This window comes from Neodiprion lecontei, chromosome 4, assembly GCF_021901455.1.
Source record: "Neodiprion lecontei isolate iyNeoLeco1 chromosome 4, iyNeoLeco1.1, whole genome shotgun sequence".
Classification (NCBI taxonomy): domain Eukaryota; kingdom Metazoa; phylum Arthropoda; class Insecta; order Hymenoptera; family Diprionidae; genus Neodiprion; species Neodiprion lecontei.
In genome coordinates, this window is record NC_060263.1 from 14,541,451 (window position 1) to 14,557,214 (window position 15,764).

The 15,764-nt window shown below is 34.6% G+C and overlaps 2 protein-coding genes across 19 annotated transcripts in view; one reads left to right on the forward strand and one right to left on the reverse strand.

The window, feature by feature from the left end:
- LOC107220997 (transcription factor 12) overlaps positions 1-10,903 on the forward strand; it is an 82,237-nt gene extending 71,334 nt beyond the window's left edge. For 5 of the 18 annotated variants that reach the window (XM_046737583.1, XM_046737588.1, XM_046737589.1 and 2 more), the window contains 9 exons: positions 733-792; positions 1,335-1,487; positions 1,568-1,685; positions 2,258-2,414; positions 2,949-3,038; positions 4,721-4,810; positions 5,345-5,490; positions 5,593-5,747; positions 5,842-10,903. In XM_046737583.1, the coding sequence (XP_046593539.1) occupies positions 733-792; positions 1,335-1,487; positions 1,568-1,685; positions 2,258-2,414; positions 2,949-3,038; positions 4,721-4,810; positions 5,345-5,490; positions 5,593-5,747; positions 5,842-5,886 (1,014 nt within the window). In that variant the 3' untranslated portion in view covers positions 5,887-10,903. Of the gene's footprint in view, positions 1-732; positions 793-1,334; positions 1,488-1,567; positions 1,686-2,257; positions 2,415-2,635; positions 2,929-2,948; positions 3,039-4,720; positions 4,811-5,344; positions 5,491-5,592; positions 5,748-5,841 lie in introns of those variants that run through there. The other 13 variants (XR_006903913.1, XM_046737576.1, XM_046737575.1 and 10 more) reach the window with 13 other exon arrangements.
- LOC107221000 lies at positions 10,143-15,743 on the reverse strand. The gene is made up of 3 exons (XM_015659836.2): positions 15,389-15,743; positions 13,968-14,180; positions 10,143-13,871 (listed from the first exon to the last, which is right to left on the reverse strand). Exons 1-3 carry the CDS (start codon positions 15,459-15,461, stop codon positions 13,696-13,698), a joined length of 462 nt encoding a protein of 153 aa, XP_015515322.1. The 5' UTR covers positions 15,462-15,743; the 3' UTR covers positions 10,143-13,695.
- Positions 15,744-15,764: the final 21 nt, after the last annotated feature.

Below are 15,764 nucleotides of genomic sequence, written 5' to 3' on the forward strand. Positions count from 1 at the left end.
ACCCACCTGTCCCTTTTTGATATACCTGTCCTTTCTTTTCTTGCTTTATCCCTCTTTCCCCTCCCTTTACTCATTATGTATTTTACATCAACATAAATTGGATAATAGGCTGTTTTACTGCATTAATTACCCAGTAAAAGTTGCTTTGATTAATTATTTTTCTCAGCAACTATTCGAAACCTTTCTACGACTAGCCTTAACAGTTCTTGTTTAGGTTAGCTGAAAATGGGATGCGATGAACTCCTGATAATACTCTCACGTATACGTGTAATAAAAACCAATAGGCAGCGAGAGTATTTTTATACAACTAAAGACGAACTATGGATTTGCAGTGTACAAAATTGGAGAAAATCAAAGAACTCCATGGAATAGTTGCTGAATACTAAGAGCATAACTACACATATCTTTTCCCTTGAGGGATTTCGATCTAAACATTGTTGAGAAATTAATTATTTTCATTAAAACGCATAGAAGGTAGACTCGAAATTATTCTAACGAACTGAAAATTGTTCTAATTTCATTATTTCAATGGAAATAGCTTTGGGGATGCACAAAGCATGAGAAACACACGGTGAGGAAGAGAAAGAGAAAGAGAAAGAGAGAGTGCACCAATAATTAATTTATTTTTTGTGTTGTCTTTTCTTTTTAACTTTTTACCCTTCTTGTTTGTTGTGAACGTTGTGTTGAATTGGTTGTTTTGGTTTTGTTGTTGCGTTGGTGTTGTGTGTGAAGCCGGCACCAGAGCAGCAGAGGCTAGATGATGCCATCGGCTTCCTGCGCGACCATGCCGAGGTGAGGATCACCGTTTTTTATTTACTTGCCCATTATGTATTCAATTAACACAAGAATTACGTGACCATGCATTTGATTTTTCATTTTGCAAAATCTTTCTCATTTTCTTACATCAGGAATTCGGTTTGTCTTGATTGACTAACACTTTTTTATCAGATCGTCCACAATTGTATTCTCCTTCATCTTTCTTGTTACGCGTTTCAATAGATTGACACAGGGTTTGATTGATAACCATTTCTTAGTTCGGAAAAATCAGAATGATTTGAGCTTAATGTTGTTACACCTTATGTTTAAAGTGGTGCAGCATGTAGAACACTACTAAACGACATGTATAATGAAATCTTAAAGATGCTTAAAAATCTGTCACACTTTTACCAAAATCACATGATAAGAATATGAATATGAAATAAAGAACAACGAAAGAAACTCATTATGGACGATCAACCTTAGACAGACGATTAAGTTTAAACTGTATAAAATGGTAATAAACATCTTATTGATGGACGACCAAAATGTAATCGAGTCGGGTCTATGGTATTCTGTTGGTACAGGGAACACGGATGGAAGAGCGACTGGACGATGCAATCAATGTACTGAGGAATCATGCGGAAAGTCAGCTCGGCTTGCACCTCGCACCTGTAGGACCTCACGCCTCGTTATATTCCCATACCTCACCCCCACAGTTGGACCATTTAGTAAGTACATCGATGGGAGTATTGACTGTTATGAATAGAGTTAGGACTTACTTCTGAAAATTGTGCATCTCGCTTTGCAGACGAGTCCTCACCCTGCGGTAACAGTGGCGCAACCTCAGGGTTCGTACCCTGGTCTGACGTCAACACCCGACACAGATGGTTCTATAAAAATCGAGAGGTTACCTGTTTCAAATGCCAGTAAGTTAATGTCCATTGTTACACGAAAGTATGGTCAATTATTTTCGAGGAAAGATATCAAGATCCTTTCCGGAATTTCAACAATCTTCCTAAATAATAATACATGCCATGTGGCTAGAGAGGCAGACTGGCTTGCAACTTGTCTGTTTGAATTTTCCGTATATCTAAACTTGAATCACCTTGTTGTAGACGACGGCGAGATTCTTATATGGGTATCTCGGAGAGAGTCTGGCCATTGTGCGTTATATCAGATATAAACTCGACGACTATTACAAATGACTAGATACTCGTAAACGTTCCATGAGCTAGCATCTATTATCTACCTCTAGGCTCGTGACGCATATGGCGTATGTCTAAATTAGGATTATACTCGGTCACTTCCTGCTTTTAATTGGTGAATGCATTCTTGTTCATTAAAATGAACTGCATTATACTAATAGTGACTATCACGTATTTCTCTGCGGGTGTTCCTACTTATGTCTCCCAATATTATCGCATTTAGATTATGCCCTCGAAATATTGTTGAAACGCTCTATACTACACTCGTTTAAGACAGTATCAATAATTAGTAGAATATATATCTTTAGAAAAGAGGAAAGATCCGCCAGACAGTAGTGGCGGCGAAACCAAACCTTCGAGCAGCGACTTGGTCACTGGAGCTGGTGTCATAGGAGCCTCTACCGTCAATTCGACGTCGCAAGGGAAAGGCACCAAGAGATCGCGCAGATAGTAAGTGTTTTCCTAATTACTCGCAACAGTAGAATAGAAAGCAAAAAAACAAAGAAGAAAAACTTCCAGATTCATGTCTATCATATTTTTTTCTTTTTTTTTTTGCTTTTTTTTTATGTATTTTACGTATTCAAATTATTTGTTCCTTCAGTTTTTGAGGGTCGGGAAAAGATAATACTTAACAGTTAGAAATTCGATAGAAACTTAAGATCAATTAATAGCAGGTGGTGGTGCGGCTGACGGATCATCTCGCCGTTCAATGATTATTAGGACTTACCGCTGTCTATCATGTTTAAGGGGTTATGTTAACCCAATTCATACTTCATTTCCGATCAATCAATACGAGTTACTATTCGTTAGCATATCTTACAGATTCATGAATAGATTGTTGGATAGATTGAGAAATAAAGCAAAGTATACTCTTAATGTGGAAGAGAGAAATCTGTTGCTATTGATTTTCATGATTGTTTGATTTTTAAAATCGCAAAAAAAGTGTGACGATATAAACTAACTTGCTGTGTCTTTAAACAACCGTTGTTCGAGCGCTGAGGAAGACTGCGACGACCCTGGCACTAAAGCGGTGCGTGAAAAAGAAAGACGACAGGCTAACAACGTTCGTGAAAGGTTAGTGAGCACACGCAGTACGCACTATTCGCATTTTGGTCCAAATCCTTGTAACATTTCCTCTGAAATTTTTGCCTGCATTTTGTCATATGACAACAATCACGTCAACATCTCATTAATCTTCAGTTCCGATTGTATCTACATTTCACGCGATATCAGTCAACTTTTAGTTGACAAAGCAATTGAATCGCAAGTTTTTACTACAATGTTACTGGACTCGATACAGTATGACTTTTCTCTTATCTTCACTCCAGCGAAATCGAATCTGTACGTTTTCATTGTCAGTTCCTTTACTCAAGTTTACGGCCAATTAGAAGTGATGTCCGATCGTGCCTGTATAAACCCTCATTTTACCTGATTTTGCGACTGATTAGCCTTTTCCAAACGAAGGCAACTGTAATTGGAATATATGACAAACTTTAGGATTCATTAACAATTCTATATCACTGCTACACAATTTCAGGCAGCAAGTATATTATAGTACTCCTGTTACCTGTCTGTAAATCTTTCTTACTACTGTAAGGCCCGTCTTTATATAAATGGAAATCAAAATTTTGCCAGTTGCAAACAAAAATGAGACATGATTTAGAATTTCTCACAAGCTGGTTGGAATCAGTTTCAGTTTTATGCAGCTGGAATTTAGCTATCAAGCATGTTCTGTTATAGACCTGTTTTTCTCGTAACATTGGTTTATATAATACATTGGTTTTTGTGCATATTTTCTTTTGTTGTTTCAAGTGCAACAGATTCATTGTATTCTAGGATAAAATTTATCATCTCCCCCTTTACACTAAAACCTTGTTTTATTTCAGATTAAGATGTGATTTGTAAACTCATTACAACATTTACCACGTTCGAGTATTCCAGTTATTCCTGATTAACTTGTCTCTTGTTTTTTTCCTTGGTCTTTACTCTCATTTTTATTTTGTCCTGTCTACTCTATGTAATAGACAAGAATCATCTTTCTCTGAAATATAACTAGACATTCCTACCTTTGTTTAAAATGAATTTATTCGAAAAGTTTTGATTGCCAAACAATCAGGGAAAGAGTTGGGAGAGCATATGAGAGGGAGGGAGAGAGAGAGCGAGAGCGAGAGCGCGAGAGATAGAGAGAGAGAGAGAGGGAAAAACAACAAAATCATCAACGTACAAAGAGTATGGGCCTTTCAGATGAAGTTGAAGAAAAATTAGTTTTTCCGTTTAGGGTTGGCCTTTCTCTGAGCCAGCTTAAAGAAAACCTCTAGGAAAATAAAAAGAAAGGAAATCACCTCAGTTCCTAAGAAAATCCAATATGGACCCAAGTGCGTGTGTTCATTAATGCAAGTTGTTTTGAAATATTTTTTCGTCGATGAAAACACGAATCACATGAATCTCACGAATCAACAAATCATTAATTTATAAATATTAAATGAAAAAACTAACAGACTCTATCGCTCGAACAACATCACTAAATGACGGTTTTTACCCATGTCACAGTTATCAAAGAATCATTTTGTATAAGTAGAACTGGTCACCTGCAAATTCATCCGATTTTTGAATTGTTAATTTTTTTGTGACGGTGTTTGTAGCTCTCACTAAATACGTCTTATTGACGCTGGATAATCTAGCTCAACTTTTTTTTACTTTTAATTGTTAAGACTGTCAAATCAGGTGATTAATCGAGTATTGTTATTGCGCAACTGTTGTTCGAGCGCCGAAGACGAGGATGATGATCCTGACATGAAGGCTCAGAGGGAAAAGGAGAGGAGGCAGGCCAATAATGCTAGGGAAAGGTAAGACCCTAAGTTGAAGAATAAGAAAACAAAAACAATTTGCTGCATACTAATTGTTTATAAAAATTGTACATAAGCGAAAATATGCAATTCAATGTTACATGTTGTGTCTATATGTATGTAATCTATACAACGAACCGTAACATTTTAATTAACTGGCCCGTAGTCTTTGTATAGTATGTTTTTTTTGGATTCTATTTTATTTTTGTATAAATCACTAATCGTTTTCAACTGGATCGCGCGACTTACAGCAAGAGGTGACAGAGCTAAAACTCATTGTACAAGACACACGTTCATATAGTTTCAACAATATATTCTGTCGTTAATAATAACAGGGATCACCCTGATGCTTTTGACGTGCTCCATTGTGTAGTCAATTTTTAATCTAACTACACGCATTATAGCTTGTTGTTGTAAACAACTGGGTATGGATGGATAATAGTGGATATTCCCTGTTCCTCGCTTAAACAATGGGATACGCAAATATATTATACTATGCGACATTCGTTGTTTTTTTTTTTTTTTTCTATCCAGGATACGTATTAGGGATATTAATGAAGCTTTGAAGGAACTCGGCAGAATGTGTATGACGCACCTAAAGACCGACAAACCACAAACTAAACTTGGCATTCTTAATATGGCTGTCGAAGTTATTATGACCTTGGAGCAACAAGTCAGAGGTATTTATCCTACGTCTATCAACCTATTGTTATGCATGGTTAATAGAAATGTAAAATGACTGTGGTCGTAATTAAAAAATGACTATCAATTCCTCTTCCCAGAACGGAATCTAAATCCAAAAGCAGCGTGTTTAAAAAGAAGAGAAGAAGAGAAAGCTGAAGATGGTCCCAAATTACCTGGACATTTAGCTACCCACATAGCGCATCCTCATCCCCATCCGCACTCGCACTCGCAGCCGCCATTCCCCGCGATGCCTGTAAGTTTTTTTCTGTTCTATCTAACATTTGGCTTGAAATATTTCTGTCTTTCTTTTTATCGATCGTAATCCACAAACGATGTCTATGTTCCAGGGGCCACCACCTTCCCTTCAACACAACCAGTCTCAACCACAGTAGCAGCGGCTGGGCGATAACGTCGCTCTGTGTTAAGGCGATGCGTTTGCTATAAGTTTTTCCATCACTGGGCTGTCTTGTTGCTGTCTCGTGAATGGATTCTAATTATCCTACCGTATAGCGTAATTATTTTACTTCTCAACTACCCCGTACACCAATCAATCACATGTATATAAAAGTTACACACACGAATTTACGATCACACAAACACAACATACACTTTTATTTGCTAACATTCATGTCCGGGCTGTCACGCATACTCGTAATTTATCGAGTGCTGTCGCTTTCAGGTACTTATTTTGGCAGCAAAGAAAATAGCCGCACGTACGGCAATAGAGTACAGAATTACTTGCTTTGTGAAGAATACAGTGTCTCAAGAAGTGATTAAGATTCCTCTTAGATGCATGTTTTGAAATTTCGCTCGCAGTGAGTAATCTGACAGTTTTCTATTTTTAATTTTATCGCGTAGCAACGAAACGTCGTGTACCATAATAAAATATTGCTTGTTACAGTTTGCATTTTTGAAGGTAATAGAGAAGTTCAATTGCATAAATTTGTACAATACCCCAGAATGTTCAACCCCAGGAACACAAATTATAAATACTTCTATTCCTTTTTATTCTTGCCGTGTCGCATAGCAAAGAGTGAATATCATTGTGTTGCTTTCATCTAACCAGGCATATTTCGATAGTATAAGTTTAAGCTTTCGTTGTATCTGTAATTATCCAAATAGTCCTGCATTTTCGAAAAACAAAGGATTTGACAAGTCTTCAATCGGTATACTAAATACATAATAGCTGACGGTAGAAGTGACAACAGATTTTTTATTCGATACGACGTTATTAAAGTTTTGTCTTGGAAAGAGAGTCAAGAAATATTGACTTGGATGATATTTTTAAAAAATTATATTTTTATTATATAAATAAATACTATTTATTCATGAAAACAACAACGAATAATCATTGGAATTTAACTTTAAATGCACTGCCCAAAATACGGACTTTATATTTCGGTAACTTACAATGACGCCATCCTTATTGTATGTTATCAGATTTTAAGACAAACGAAGAAAACAATGTTTTTACTATTCACATTTAACATTTCCAAGAATTATTAATATCATGCATATGCCGTGGGACCGTAAAGAGAATTGTCGGTCACTATACAAAACTCGCGTTGAATAAATGATTATTAAATTGCATCACAATAAGACGTACATACAATTGTTTTTTATCACATGCCAATCGTTTGGATCTTTACGAAGCGAATTTTAAGAACAATGCACCCTTCTTGGTAGTACTTATTTCTCGTATTTGTTATTGTTGTACAGCGGGCAAAGTAACCAAAGTCATGTTCACAAGCATTAATAGCAGTAGTGTATGTTTTACTACTGAAAAATTCTCCACATGCACACGTTCATTTCCATATACTTACGCATTTCGTAGAGATATTTCGATAGCCTTTTATAAAGAAAAGAAATATCAAACAAAAAAGATGACTGTGATTCATAATTTCTATTTTCATTTACAATCAATTGCCAGTGCCCTTTTTTCCAATTTTCTTTTTTCTCTTGGTATGTGAGTAAGGGGAAATAAAAAGTACGAAATTATGTAGAGAAAAAAAAACTGACAAGTTTCAAAGTTTTTTATTTATAATAATAAATAAATTATCACATCTTAATTATAAAATATTTTAGCAATATACAGATTTCTGAAATTCATTTCTGTTCGCTATTAATGTAATAAATGACGATCTGCATCGGCAGAGCATAAGCGGCGCAACGCGTGTGACGTGACTACTCGTGTAAGCACGAATAAAGCTCGCGGGTATGCGAGTGTTTGTGTATGTGAAATAAAAAATGCGTTGCTCAAAGACTATACACAAGATTAGGTATTTAGAAGGAAACCTGGCTTTATCTATAGCGTGTGTAGAATATCCACACTTGACGTGTGTGAGCAGTTTAAGTGGATACATGTCCTAGTACGCACCTGAAGCATGTTTCATCATTTCCCACCTCTCTTCGTCGCGACAGCTCTGAAACAGATTAATCAGGATTCAAATCGTTACTGTATCAATAATCTTGTCGGAATTATTCCGCCTGCTTATTAGCAACAAGGCGAAAGATTTTTGATGCTTATTTTTATAATGATTTTTTTTTGACGTTTACTTATATTTCTCTACGCGTTATAGAATCTTCGGGTATAACGGATAAGTATTATGTAAAGAGGCGAATTTGTTGAAATTTCCGCTAGTAAATAAGAAAGCAATTAAATGTGATAAATTACTTACATTTTCTCAACATCCCGCAACACGCTTTGCAGTCATTGTGTTGTATCGATACAATCGAAATAGATAACTGCATGTTGAGAACATTTGCGTTGTATACTAAACTTTTGCTTTGCCTAACAAGGTAAGGGGGGAAGGGGGGGGGGGAGTAGTAGTGTCAAACCAGATACATCAGGCATCCGAATATAAAACAATGTAATGATAGTGATGGAAAAACTTGGTACAAGCGCATCGTCTTTGTCATACCATGGGATGTAGAACGACATCTAAGTGGGCATGATAATTTCTTTGACTTGAATTCAATATCTGGCTAATGGGCTTATCTCTGCTTTTACTTTACGGTACTTGACGTCAATTGAAATTGTATTCCATCTTTGAATTTACCATTTGTTTCGTGAAGTTGAGCTGTCCGCGCAGCATAGAGCTCAATTCCACGAAAGTTTCTTCAATAATCTTATATATTTTACTATCAAGTGACTGATAACACATTTTAACAACTTACGTTCAGGTCAATTAAGCAATGTCATGCTTTGTGAGACAATTTTCTGACGAAAAAATCCTTTCAATATAGGCGCACTAGAGGCAATGCGTTTGTGCATCTGTTTTTATTTCTTTCTTCGTTTGAGCATCATTGTTTTTAAGATTGAATGCCCGATGTGATTTCGAGAAATGATGAACTGTATGAATTTATCGATATAAAAGTTTTTTTTTTTTTTACCCATCTATCCGCCGTGCTATTTCGCGTGTATTACGTACATGCATATGTATACAGTAACAAACTTTTATTTGAAAAACTAAGTGATCCCAGTGACGTTTCTTAATTATTTCGTTTATATTACTTTCATATTTATCAATGATCAGAATGTGGCCCCAGCTACAGAAAGATAGCAAGGGGAGTGTGATAAAAACCAGTCACAACTGAGACAACTCCCGGTTGATAAATTTTATCATATATTAGTAGAGCATGGTTCAAATTATCAAATTTTAACGGAATTATTGTTTCGTCTGTGAATTTTCTGGTAGTTTCGCAAAAACGGAATGAATAAGGAGAAGTTCTTAAATTACTTGGAAAAAAATCCTGACGCCAAACATGTGCTTTAAGTGCTTACTAGCGAACGCATTCCCTTAAGATTAAGGACAATAAATATTATACCTTTGCGTACACACTCATATTTCATTGCTCCTAGTTAAGGAGTGTTTGTACATAGGAAAGAGTTCTGCCCGCCTACTTAAATTTGCTTTGTCAACTTGCACCGGCGCGCTAGCAAACAGACGATATATGGTATATTCTGTTCCAGTGAAAGAATTGTTCAAACATTATTATTATTATTATTATTATTTCGTCAGTATGTGTATAGGGGATTCAAATTTTATGCAGTACTTTTTCCTACATTCGTGGCTAATTTATAACGAGATAGGAAAAAATTTGCTAGGCTGGAGTTTATGTATACGCTTTTTTTTTTATTATTATTCAATCGGTTTGTAGAGAGAACAGACCAGTGAATAAATGCTTCAAGCGGTTGATAATCTCAAAAAGAATTGACAACTTTTGGTAACGATTGCATTGAACTGCTAATTTTCCATCCAGAGTTAATTTATTTACTGATGGGTTCATTCTATCTGTGTGAAACAAGATATCGGACAGAAGTGTTTTATTTGTTGACTTTACTTTACAACAACATTATACGCACACGTCCCAGACATTTGGCACTTTTGAGTATTATAATATAAATTACAATATTTCATACACATACTATACATATATAGCAAATTTTTAGCATTAGAAATATATTCCATGTTTGTTATTATTTAAGTTTTTTCTTTTACTACGAATTACCGATAGGTCAGATATATAAATATATATATATATATATATACATATATAAGGACTGTGCGGATTTCCGGAATCTCGGGACAAAAGTTTAGATTGTGGATGGGTTTGTATCAAATCAGATCAGATTTTTTGGCGATCCAGAAATTTTGGAGAAAACCGTAACGTGGATAACCGAACTTACCGAATATTTATAGTATTGGACAAATACTGAATAATAGTAGTAAATAGTATATGTAAATGGCATATCTAAATGGCGTAAATATTTTCAGTTAAAAATATATCATCTTTCATCGGGAGATCCAGGAATGCCGAAAATTTTGACAAAACTGATATTGTAGAGAATCCCGACATTTTCATAAATCCGGATGTTTTCGGGGATCACAAAACTCTCGGCAACACGATCCTAAAGTAATAGATTTCTTCCGATATGACGACCCGAAGAATTCTGGTACCCGCACAGCCCTAGTATGTATGTATATTTTTTGTATTTTTTTTTTTTTTTTTTCATCATTTCATATCGATGATATATTTTTTTTTTTGCAATATTATATATTATTGTACTTGAAAGATCATATTTCAAGCTGCATTATTATGTTATCAAAGTGAGTTTTAAAAAGGAAAAAAAGGAAAAAAAACGACGCACTGAAATTCTGAATTTAATCATTACAAAATAACGTTATGTCTATACAGTACCGTATTAACGAAGCTAAAAAAAAAAAAACAAATTAATAAAAATAGCAAATCCCACGCTGGTATATGCAAATTCTTTCTCCACGCAAAATTTCTCTCTGTTCGCAAATTGTCGCGGAGAAGTTTTATGAAAACAAATATCCAAAGAAAAAAAAAAAAAATAAATGACAATTGTTTGAGCGGACAGGAATTTCGAACAGTGGTGAAAGAGTGGGAAGGCATGAATTCTGCTCTACAATTACTGAATATAATAAGTTAAATTGTACATTGTGACATAAAATTTAAGCTGCTAAAAAATGCGTGCGTGAGCTGCTGCAGGTGAAGAACTTTTTTAAAAACAAAAACATTGAAAAAAAAGAAATATTCAAAGAAAAAAATCATGTAATATATAACTTTAATAGTTTTTAAGTCAGTTTAAGCTAGATTTTGTCAATAGTTCTAGGTAGTGAAATGTATGCGTGAACAGGCAAAAGTATGCTGTTCATGGAAGAAGCGAATGTTGTATGATCTACGCGTATAAAAAAAAAAATATTTGAGAAAAATGTTTAATTACTAGTAATATTATTATCACTAATAATATAATAAATGTGCCATTTTTCCATAAAACCACGTTTTATACCCATCCGACCTTTGCTATTCCTGGATTTGACTTCAGGGTTTCAATATTTTTAAGACAGGTTTTATCTTTTATAAGACATAATTTATCTTTTTCCAGAATTTCAGACAGGTCTCTGAAGATTTTAAGTTAAATTAATCAGCGAAGTTGTATGATTGTGCCTCATCATATTTTGCATACGTTTATTTATTCCATTTGAAAATATATTTCTTTCAAAATATTTACAACTCAATCACACCTTATACTTGAACAATTAGGTATTCCGATACATTGACAATGTTTTTGCGTAATCATAATTCTAATATTTATTATTTGAAAAGTTTACACTTTTATTATTTTCACTTTTTTTCTGTCATCTGTCATAATAATAGAGCAGTTCGATATTCGTGCAGCAATTAATTAAACCACAAATTCAGCTTCTGTAAATGAAAACATTTAACACTGCGCTATATTGGAAAACTATATTTGCAGGTGTTTAAAAACTGTGACCACGACTTTCAGACAGCTCTGGGCGTGTATTAAAACCAGTTTGAATCAATCAACGTAATTTCGTAAATGGCAAGAGTTTCTCTGACATGTGACGGTGTATTTCAGACTGCGTAATCGATTGAAGATTGATAAACAAGAGGGAAAAAGTACTCAATTGATTCTCGTTTGAAAACCATTGGTAATCAAGTGCCAATCCTTAATTTGTGCGTACTCTTACAGAATTCTCAAATTTGCCACAGTAAGTGTCTCTACATATGCATATGATCATGCAAAAGTGAATCGAGAAATAGGTAGCTAAAAATAAAAATGTCTTACATAAATCGATAAGATTACATCATCGGTTTATGATTGTATAGGAAAGTCCTTGGACCGCCTTTTTTTTACGTGAGATCCGGGGGATTCCTTGAGACTTTGATAAAGTGAAAGTTGTATAATTTACTATATATCTTGAAACCATAACCAGTGAATATATTAAATGCTTATTACCGATCGGTAATTGCCAATATATTATGCTTGAGCTAATTGGCAAGAGTGCGTTTGATTAGCGAGAAATATTTACAGTTCTTCATTACATTATCATACAAGTTTTTTTAATATTAAAAAAAAAAAAAAAAATTCAACACATTCCATTTATATTATTCTGAGATCGTCCAAAAATCCTGTTACAACTTTTCATAAAAATCTTATCTTACTAATTCATTGATCGTTGATAAGTCCACAGATTGTCCAAAGATAGTATAAGAAAAACAAACCAGTCATGCTGTTTTACTTTTAAGATTACTTGATCTACATATATATCGCAATTGTGTATCAGGAACTTTGGAATTCATTGTAACAAAGTAAAGAATACTAGTTAATGTGAAGCATGAAATAGTCACAGAAAGTCTCATCTCTTACGATCTCTTACAAAATCATACGTTATGCCTTTCTATCTCAGACAAGAAGCTTAAGCCCCAGTTCTAGTGATTTAGTTACTTTGAATTTGCTTTATTTTACTCAAGGCTTGATCAATTTGAAGTTTACAACAATCCAATCAGTCTTTCCAATATTATGCTTGTAGTCGGATACTATTTTTCTATCACTTAAATTGTGTAAAAGAACAAAGAATGTTTGCAGTGCTCTATTACGTGTACATCTTTCTGATGTACAAATGGCACGAATAGTCGACTCATACATGAAATAAAAAATATACAATTTCGTTGATATTACCTATACTATTCAGTGTCTGTTAGTTTGAAATTTATAAGCAATTCGTGGATAATTTTACTATAGGTTACCATTCACTTTAAAGTATGGTTGTTACTGTAATAACTTTACAATATTGTAATATGGTTACTGACCACCGTACCTAATGTCAAGGAAAGCGAAAAAGAATTCTAAAATGTGAAAAGAAATCAGGAGAATGAAACTCACCTCGTCTCAGCTCAACTGTATTGCAATACCGTGAAACTCAAAGCAACAGATAAATATAATGATAATAAATGAATTTGCATTGGTAATTGGTAATGAAGTTACCATCATTTTCTTCTATTACTTGTTTGAAGAAATGTTTGATAAATACATCGATTTTGAAAGTTACAGTGAAACATTTAGATAATACGTTTATTTACTCTTTTTGTCATTCTGAGCAACTCAAAAGAGAACAAAATCTCCTTCTCAGTATAGTAAAAACAAAATATCAAAATTAAATTAACGATGCGATAGTTACTGCTCTGTTGGTGTCATCGTTAGTGTTATCACCCCCACCATCACCATTATCATCATCGACGTCTTCGGTGTCATTATTATCATTATTATTATTATTCATGTTTCTATGGCCAAGGTGAAAATTTCTCGGTGGTGCAAAGTTTGAAGTAAATCATTCTCTCGCATTACTCTAATGAGCTTAAAATTTATTCTAAACAATGGGAGGATCATCGTCATCTTCATCCCTAGTAACTAACACATTGCCGTAACGGTTTTGCCGGTACTGTCTCAACCGCTGGACCCATTTGTATCTTCTTGCACTTAAAAAGACCAACGCTGTTAACAAGATCAGGAATAGTGGTATAAGAAGACCTGCTGTTACCCCTCCTGAAAATATTACAGCGTTCGATTAGAGAATGCTATTAAAACAACTATATTAACGGTTGTACTTTATAACAAGTCCGAGAAAGAATAAAAACTCACCTCCTGAACTCTCTCCAGTATCCTGTTTCATAGTATTAGGGTCAATCAGAGACTCTGTTGTTGTTGGAATCGAGACACATTTGTCATTTAGTCTTTGGTAATTCGGGAGACATTCACATTCGCCCGTTTGATTATTTGTTTGCTTGCAAGTCTCATTTTTGGTGCATCCATCAGCTGGCAATAACGAAACTATTAAACACGTTTTTTTGGCCTCTGAAAATTTAAAATTCAAACTTAACAATATTTCTTTGTTTATTTTATCGTGTTTCAAATGAAGGTAAGCATACTTTTGAGCATTTTTGTTTTAATTCTGTGTTACAAGCTGTTGGAATAAAAAACGTAATAACTATAAAATTATAGAGGATTTAAAATAAAGTAGGTAATAAGTATTCATTTTCTGTTTATTGAGGGGTCAAGATTCATGAGGTTACTTCGAACGCGTTGTGTTCTGCTCGGTTACATCAACTAAATGTTGATGTGCATAGATTGACATCACCGGTGTGACCTATCCCTTTGTATACGGCACAGCTTTTGATTGGCTAAATAACTTAATTGAGATAAATTAGTTTCATTATCCAGATGGACCAAGATAATGCGACTGAATATAATCCGGGAATGAAATAGTGATTCAAATTAGTAGTAACTAGTGTGGTATGAATTCAATGGAATAAAGTAAATGATTTTTGTTGCTTTCCTTACTTCTTGCCTCTGGCCTGACCGTTATCATTGAATTATTTACTTAGGATGATATATAGTACTTGACATACATATGTATATCTACATATATTGCATGTATCGTTGGCAGGGCAACAGGATTATATATCTGTCGTTACAGCGATGATAAACCTAATGAACAATGGAATGGTGACCAAGCATATTTGATTATTCCCCAATCTGATTTTGCGATGTTGGTAAGAAAGAAATAAAACGAAACAAAAAAGAACATTAACTAATCTTTAAGAAAGATGTGTAGATAAATTTCACGTGCATTATTATATTAACGCTAATTATCATACTTTCTTGCTCTACAAAGTATAGAGAGTGAACCAGAGAGAGATGATAAAAAACACAAGAAATGACGGAATATTTATAGATATAACAAGTAATAATGTCCGAAGTTCGAAAAAACATTAATGCAAGAGGAAATTAACTTTTCGAAGTAAAATTTGAAAAGCTTGAATTCGCGATTCTATTCTCGGTCGTGTTGGATGTTACTACACGCGTTACTGTCGGCGTTGTCAAACGAAAGATATATAGTCGCTTCAACGGATGTAAATTATCACGTCGGTGGGGTCGGTCGCAGCTATCTTTAGTTAATGTCAATTTGTGCGTTACAGTTGCGACGATAGCAATGCATACAAGCAAGTGTAACACTACCTACTGCATAGAACTGTTGACAACATTGGAATATAGTGTTTTACCTGTAACAAACTGCGACAAGATCACAGCCACAATGCACATAGAAGCGAAAATCTCACAACTCAAGTTCCACATCTTCGCGTATGACAATAGATGTTTGATCACATAATAATAAATGGTTCGGGGTATTTTACTCCGATACGGATGTCCCACTCTGTATCGGCGGCAACACCTTTAATTCAAATATTGTAATACGTATAGGTAGCTCGATTTTTCAGACGAATCATTGCCACAGTATCGCACAGCTTTTGACAGTTTATTTAGCGCATCGTACCACAAGCACCCCCGACTTTACTGTCGTAGTAACGAATGGTAATGAACTAAATGAACATCGAACTGCATCGAACAACCATCTGCGAATTATCGAACTTCCACCGG

What these genes read in the sequence shown, in the direction of transcription:
- LOC107221000 (XM_015659836.2), bottom strand. Translation starts at nt 15,461, where the DNA reads ATGTGGAACTTGAGTTGTGAGATTTTCGCTTCTATGTGCATTGTGGCT. An exon ending in CTTGTCGCAGTTTGTTACAG is followed by an intron (nt 14,181 to 15,388) that starts GTAAAACACTAT and finishes TTAAATTTTCAG; the next exon opens with AGGCCAAAAAAACGTGTTTA. An exon ending in TACTGGAGAGAGTTCAGGAG is followed by an intron (nt 13,872 to 13,967) that starts GTGAGTTTTTAT and finishes TAATATTTTCAG; the next exon opens with GAGGGGTAACAGCAGGTCTT.